Genomic DNA, 7,676 nt, shown 5'->3' with positions numbered 1-7,676 from the left:
CAAGAAACTGAGTGGTGGCCATGTTGAGCCGGTGTAAAGAAGTTCCTAATGAGACATTTCCACCTGAATGATGTCCATGAGGAGCAGCACCATGGTGCAGTAGTCAGCACTGTCGCCTCACAGCAAAAAGGTTCTGGGTTGGAGCCCCAATCTTTCAGGACCCCTCCCACGCTCTCTTCCTGACATTCGAGATGCTGCCATCTGGTTGAAGTCTACGGTGTCTGGCCTGCATGACCCAAAGGAGGAGATCCACCTCTGTCCTATATTTATAGACAGCAACATTCTGGTGCTGTGGTTAGCACCATCACCTTACAGCAAGAAGGTTCCAGGTTCGACCCCAGGGTCTTTCTCTGTGGAGTTTGCATGTTCTCCCTGTGCCTGAGTGGGTTCTCTCAGGGTACACTGGAAATTGCTCCAAAGTTTGGACTGCATTGAATCCAATGCGTCATTGTTCATGCATACAGAATGTTGTTGTTTGTCCATAAATCATACTCATATGTGTTACTAACTCCTCTTCTTGTCCCCACATCCCAGATCCCGGGCGCTGCTGGAAGAGGCTACAGACCTGAAGAGGCTCAAGCTGCCACCCGTAACTCCACCTGCTCACGTCCTCGTCTGTCCAGCAGTCTCTTCCCTTTTTCTCTGTCTTTATCTCTGTCCCTCTCTTTCCTTCTGTATATCTGTCTTTGTCTCTTCCCTACCCTCCTGCTCTCTTTCCCCCCAAGCGGTCAAAGAAGACATCCGTCCCCACTGATCCTGGATCTGCTCCACCTTCCTGCCTGGTAAAGGAAGGTTTTTGTCACTGCTGTTGCAGGATGTGCTAGCTGATGGAGAATTGGTGGGTGTAGATTTGTGAAGGAGTGCGGTGCTGGACCTGCTCTACTTGGAAAGTATCAGGAGAGAACTTTTGTTGTAGAACTGGTTTGAAATTTGCATTTACCAAGAATATGTCCCTTGTGGCGTGTTGTCTTGATGATCCATATGTCAAATGCTTATCCTGGTGAGTTTATTTGTAGTCCAGCTCCTGCTGGACCAGGTGACTGTTACCACATACACCAACCCTCCATTATCACTCTCAGGTCACCCGCAGTCACTTTACCCATGCTCATATACCCATGGATTCTTGCACTCATACATGTTCACTGTAATACCGCTACGCTCATCGTTTCCTTACATATGGACTGCATTTCTAAGAAGTATTTTTGGTCCACTCAAAACACTTTTCCAACACTTTCCTATTCATTCAAACATTCCTATACTGATGCCAGAAGTGGTGATACATGGATGGACCAACAGAGACAGAACCAGGTGAAGTGAGAGGTTCAGGGTCATGTCCATGGACACTTGGACAAGGGGGGTTAGGGGTCAAACAGAAAACCCTCCGATGACTCCATGGCCACTCTACCACTTGAGCCATGCTGCAACATTAGAATTTTACTCTGAAACTTTCCATATCTTCTGAGAATGTTGGCTACTATCCAATGATGTGAGGCAGGCCTTTCTCACAGCAGGAATCTTGATGGGGCAAATTTGCGTTCTGCTGAACAATGTGGTTCTACCAGACTAATTACAAAGCTGCCGACATTTGAAGGATGCACATGACCCTGTGTTCTCTGTATATAAGGGAGACAGAAGTGCAGCCAGGACACATCTTTTGCAGCAGCATCTTCTTCTTCTTCTTCCATCTCAATACAGGTAGGAGCTTTGTTTCTGTTTGACTGACAAAGGTGTTGTGATTCAGGTCCAACTCCTCTCACAGTAAGAATTGTGGTCATTTAAAAACAACAGCTTTGCTCTCCGAAACTCATCCCAGTGCACCAGTCTACCTTGGACTTCCTCACCACCTTCAGTTCAGACCAGCAGGCAGAGCTGCAGTTTAACACGCCCTCTGCTGGTTCCTTCGTGTTGTCACCCACCCAGCCTGTAGAAACTGTGTCTGCCCCGAGGCTTTATAAGCCTGCACCCAAATCTGGAGGAGTAATTTATAGCAACTTAGTTAAATTTAAACCACTGCTCCAGCAAATCAACCCAATACAACTATTAAATGTGGTTTGCTTAATATTCGATCTCTCGCATCCAAGTCTCTCCGAGTGAACAATTTAATTACTGATTATCAGATTGGTGTATTAGCACTTAATGAAACCTGGGTGCAGCAAGATGAGTATGTTGGTTTAAATGAATCTTCCCCTCCTGGTTACATTAACTACCATGTTCCTCGCACCTCTGGCAGAGGAGGAGTCGTCGCTGCAATTTATCAGTCAAATTTGGTGCTTAACCCTCGACCTAACAGTTCATTAACTCATTTGAGAGCCTGACTGTCAGCTTTTCCCACCCAGACTGGAAAGCAGAGAAACCACTCTTACTTGCTGTGGTGTACCGTCCTCCTGCACCTTATTCTGAGTTCTTAGAAGAATTCCCTGACTTTCTGTCTAACTTGGCATTGAACTCAGACAGAGTCATTATAGTGGGTGACTTTAACATCCATGTGGATGTCAATGATGATTCTCTGGCCAGTGCGTTTAAGTCACTTCTTGATTCTGTTGGCTTCTGTCAGAGGGTAAACAAACCCACTCACACCTTTAATCACATCCTTGATTTAGTACTCACTTATGGAATAGAAGCTGACCTCATCACAGTTCTTCCTCAGAACCCTGTCTTGTCTGATCACTCCTTAATTACATTTGAATTTACTTTAACAAATTATATCCTACCTGGGAAAAAGTCCCGCTTCAGTAGATGTCTATCTGACACTGCTGTTTCTAGATTTAAGGAGCTTGTTCCAGTAGAACTTGCTGCCACATCTTGTAGTAATATAATGGGCAGTTATGCTGATTTCACCCCCCCGAAGGTAGACTATCTTGTGGACAGCACTGCAGCAGCACTCCTTGGGACACTTGATGCCGTAGCTCCCCTGAAAAAGAAGGTTATCAATCAGAAAAGAATAGTTCCCTGGTACAGCCCAGAGCTGCGTGCCTTAAAACAGAAGACCAGACAACTGGAAAGGAAGACACATTCCAGCCAGCACGATGAAGTCCACCAAGCCTGCAGGAGAGTTTCTTAATATATAAAAAAAGAACTCCGTAATGCTAGAAGCGCTTACTACTCGTCCCTGATCGAAAAGAATAAGAACAACCCCAGGTTCCTCTTCAGCACCGTGGGCAGGCTCACCAAGAACCATAGTGCTGTTGAGCTATGCATCCCCCCAACTCTCAGCAGTAACGACTTCCTATCTTTCTTTTCTGAAAAGATTGTGAATATTAGAACGAAGATTGCCAGTAATGGAGGACAGACTACAGTCCCCATAGAAGCACCTCCCAGACTTGGTGCTCACTTGGACAGCTTCTCCCCCATCAACCTGTCAGAATTAACTTCTGCAGTCACTTCCTCCAAGTCAGCCACTTGTCTGCTGGATCCCATCCCGACAAGCCTCCTTAAGATGCCTTCCCTCTAGTCAACACTTCTATATTAAATCAAATTAATCTTTCCTTAGTCACAGGTTATGAGCCACAGGCCTTTAAGGTGGCTGTCATCAACCCTTTACTTAAAAAACCTTCTCTTGACCCAGATGTATTAGCCAACTATTGGCCAATATCCAACCTCCCCTACATCTCCAAGATCCTTGAGAAGGTTGTCCTGGAGCAGCTACATGAACATCTGCACAGCAACGAGCTCTTTGAAGCCTTCCAGGCTGGATTCAGGGAACACTATAGCACTGAAACAGCACTGGTCAGAGTCTCTAATGATCTTCTTATAGCTTCAGACAGAGGTCTTGTCTCTGTGCTTGTCCTTTTGGACCTCAGTGCTGCATTTGACACCATCGACCACAGCATCCTGCTACAGAGACTAGACCATGACATTGGGATTAAAGGAACTGCCCTAAAATGTCCTACTTATCAGATAGGTTTCAGTTTGTTCATATTAATAATGACTATTCAGAGTACAGCAGAGTTACATACGGTGGACCACAGGGTTCAGTTTTAGGACCGATTCTCTTCACTCTTTACATGCTCCCATTAGGTGACATAATCCAGAAGCACTCGATCAACTTCCACTGTTATGCAGACGACACACAACTTTACTGGTCGATGGAGCCAGACGACACAAGCCAGTTTACTCATCTGCAAGACTGCCTGAAAGACATTAAATCCTGGATGTCCTCTAACTTCTTAATGCTCAATTCAGATAAAACTGAGGTCATTGTGTTTGGACCTAAACACCTCAGGGACACACTCTCTAATCGGATCACTACTCTAGATGGCATCACCTTGACTCCGAGTACAACTGCAAGGAACCTTGGGGTCATTTTTGACCAGGACCTTTCCATCAGCTCCTACATAAAGCATGTGACCAGGACCGCCTTCTTCCATCTGTGAAGTATCGCTAAGATTAGGAATATCCTTTCCCACAGTGATGCTGAAAAACTGGTGCATGCATTTATCACTTCTAGGCTGGACTACTGCAACTCTCTCCTGTCAGGATGTCCTAAATACTCCCTAAAGAGTCTCCAGCTGGTCCAGAACGCTGCAGCGAGGGTTTTGATGGGAGTTAAGAAGAGAGAACACATCTCTCCCACTTTAGCTTCTCTCCACTGGCTTCCTGTAGGATCTAGAATCGACTTCAAAATCCTTCTGCTGACTTATAAGGCTCTCAATGATAAAGCCCCATCCTATTTGAAAGAACTAATTGGTCCCTACTGTCCCACCAGAGCACTCCGCTCCCAGAATGCAGGTCTTTTAGTGACTCCCAGTATCAATAAAAACAGACTGGGAGGTAGAGCCTTCAGGTACCGGCTCCTCTACTGTGGAACCAGCATATCTCCATGGGTCAGAGAGGCAGACACTTTAACTCCGTTTAAGTCCAGGCTTAAGACTTTCCTCTATGACAGAGCCTTCAGTTAGGACTGGTTCAGGTAGCTCTGAACCATTGATAGCTATGCTGCTACAGGCTTAGACTGCTGGGGGACACATCAGGTTACATGGAGCCCTTCCCTCCTCTCCTCTCCTCTCCCCCTCTCTCCTCCTCTCCTCCCTGCACATTTTTGGAACTGTCATCACCATTACTTGTTGCACTTTGTAGTTTGGCCTTGGTGTCTCGCAGTCTCTCTGTGTTTCCACAGATCCACCAGAGCCCCAACCGCCGCCTGCATCACCCCCCCACCCCCCCTCTTATTACCTACTGTTACACCGGCCTGCGCTCCCCTTCCATGAACCAGTCTGCCATCCAGTCCCCCATCAAGCTGGCTTGCTCTCCCTGCCTCCCCTTCCAGAAACTTCCTTCTTCAACTATTAACATTTCCGTGTTTCCCACATTTTGCATTGTAAACTGTTTTCTTGTCTGTAACAACATCCACTGCACGTCTGTCCGTCCTGGTGAGGGATCCCTCCTCTGTTGCTCAACCTGAGGTTTCTCAGATTTTTCCCTGTTAAAAGGGTTTTCTATGGAGTTTCTCCTCAGTCGATGTGAGGGTCTAAGGGCAGAGGATGTTGTTATGATGCCATGTGAAGCCCTTTGAGACAAACTGGTGGTGAAAACGGGCTCTACAAATAAAATTGCCTTGCCTCGCCTTCAGGTAAGCTGCTCCTCCCGTTGGTTCGAGGGTGACCCCCAACGAGGATTCCTTTTGGAATAAACAAGGTTTTCCTTGTTACTGCACGGTTTTCCCTCTCATAATCGTTCAACTCTTGATGTGATAATAATCAATAACTGATCACAACATAAGAACGCAACACTTCATAATTTTTTGTTTCCCAACACCTGTGCATGAAAGAGTCAATTTGGTTGATTGTTCAAAGGTCACCGATTTGGGAGGAAATCATAGTTACTGCATCATGTAAAGATTTGTGGGTCAACACAAGTCCTCAGGAATGTGTTGAAATGAACTGCTTCATGGTGAGGGGTTTTTGGAAGTGCTGTCCAAATTCGCTCCATGGTCCAACTGACCACTGGATATCCTCAGAAGTACAAGAGTGGGCCGTGCCGCCATCTTGTCTTCAGATCACATGACACCACCTATCATCAATTATACATTTCTGACATCTCTGTGACAGAAACTGTCGATTGACAAAATCTTTCTTTAGGTCACTTGTTTAAAAACTGCATATTCCTTCCAAACGTGAAGCTGTTAGGACTGCATATTAGAATGTAGTACTCTGACATGTCATGTACTTCGAGCTGAACTGTACAGTGACATCTTGAATGTATCTTGACAGCCATGGCATCAGGTCTTGACGTCCTCGTGTTCCTCTGTCTGACCAGTGGACTGTGGATGTGTTCAAACGTGAGTGAGATTTGTTGACATTTATAGTTTGGAGCGTCTGTCTCTGTCTCAGGGGGACCAGCCACAGGGTTGGGGTTCCACAAACTTCTGAGAGAGCAAAATGCCAGGACCTCCGCATGACAGAGCTGGAAAGAAAACATTTCAAATACTCACTTAAGAACGCGTGACAAGAGAATTGTAGACAATTAGATGCTTTGTTATCATGCTACTCTAGCTAGCAGCTAGATAGCTTAGCTTAGCATATAAAAAGATAGAAGTGACAGGACTTTAACTCTGCTACTACTGTTTAAATGGATTCCACAGTGTATTTCTTCAGTTTAACTCAGAATAAGAGATAAAATAAAAACGTTCCACAGTTGAATCCTGGCGCTCAGCTTTGTGAACTGCTTTAAACCATTTCTACAGTCGAAAAAGTCTCAAGAGGTCAACACACTCACCCGTCACCTGGGAGTTGAGCCGCTCTCTCAATCATGGTGGTGTCCTGTTGGGGGGGTAAAGGACAGTGGAAGATGAGAAGTCATCAGGAAGAAAACGCACAACATAACCTGCAGCAGTTAACTTTCACCTGAAGCAGGAAAAGAAGTCTAGAGGTCAGTCGCCAGTACTCACAGAAAGGATGCCTGACATCTGGATGCAGGACAGGACGCTGATGCCAGCCAACATGAGGACGCTCATGACTCCTGAGGCTCTCAGCAGACCCGCTTCATGCTGCCCTGCGAACGTCTCGTGGTTTGGAAAACAGAAAACATCAGAAAGACCAACTCGGACATGACTACACGCCTCAAACTCCACCAGTAGCTTCTGAACACATTTAGTCAGCAGAAGCTGTTGACCTGAGGTCTTTCCTGCTGGGTGTACCTGGCCTTGCGTGGCTATCAGCTGGAAGTAGAAGCTGTGACAGAAGACCAGCAGCAGCGTGAGGAGACTGAGGACCAGCGCGTAGAGGCAGAGCTGCAGGAAGAGCCAGTGGTTGTCCTCTCCTACGCAGTTGTTGATCCTGGAGGACAATCAGCACTTTAGACCACATCATCTACCTTTGTTGTGCTGACATGACTGGAACCTTTGGAGATATTTGTGTTTTGTAACATTGTGTTTGTGTGTGTGTGTGTATGTGTGTCCTCACCAGGGACGGTGGTGGTCCATCCTGCGTACACAGTGGCCACAATGCCTGCAGTGGTGGGACCTTTTAGGTCTCATTGCCTCGCACTTCCTGCACAGCGTCCAGTCCTGTTGCTCTGTGGCACAAAGAGAGAGAGCGATCAGCGGCGTTGTGGTGGCTCTGGCTCCAGCTGACGTGGTCACACACTCATGTAGCATTCAAGTAAGACTTTGGTCTGCTGACCAGTCCAGGAGGCTTCATTTTACCACATTTCCAATAACACAGTGGTAAATAAACATA

At 46.3% G+C, this 7,676-nt stretch overlaps 1 protein-coding gene across 1 annotated transcript; it reads right to left on the bottom strand.

Moving 5' to 3' along the window:
- Nucleotides 1–6,710: 6,710 nt before the first annotated feature.
- On the bottom strand, nt 6,711–7,471 carry LOC147255423 (palmitoyltransferase ZDHHC21-like). Its single transcript, XM_086212837.1, has 3 exons — nt 7,401–7,471; nt 6,887–7,274; nt 6,711–6,758 (listed from the first exon to the last, which is right to left on the bottom strand). The coding sequence occupies exons 1-3, from the start codon at nt 7,418–7,420 to the stop codon at nt 6,711–6,713; spliced, it is 456 nt and encodes a 151-aa protein (XP_086068963.1). The 5' UTR covers nt 7,421–7,471.
- Between the last annotated feature and the right edge of the window lie 205 nt (nt 7,472–7,676).

Source organism: Aulostomus chinensis, chromosome 9 (assembly GCF_037954235.1).
Source record: "Aulostomus chinensis isolate RoL2024-O1b breed Wild chromosome 9, RoL_Achi_v1.0, whole genome shotgun sequence".
NCBI classification, from domain to species: domain Eukaryota; kingdom Metazoa; phylum Chordata; class Actinopteri; order Syngnathiformes; family Aulostomidae; genus Aulostomus; species Aulostomus chinensis.
The sequence above is the reverse complement of the archived record's forward strand: the minus strand, read 5'-3'. Positions and strand labels throughout refer to the sequence as shown.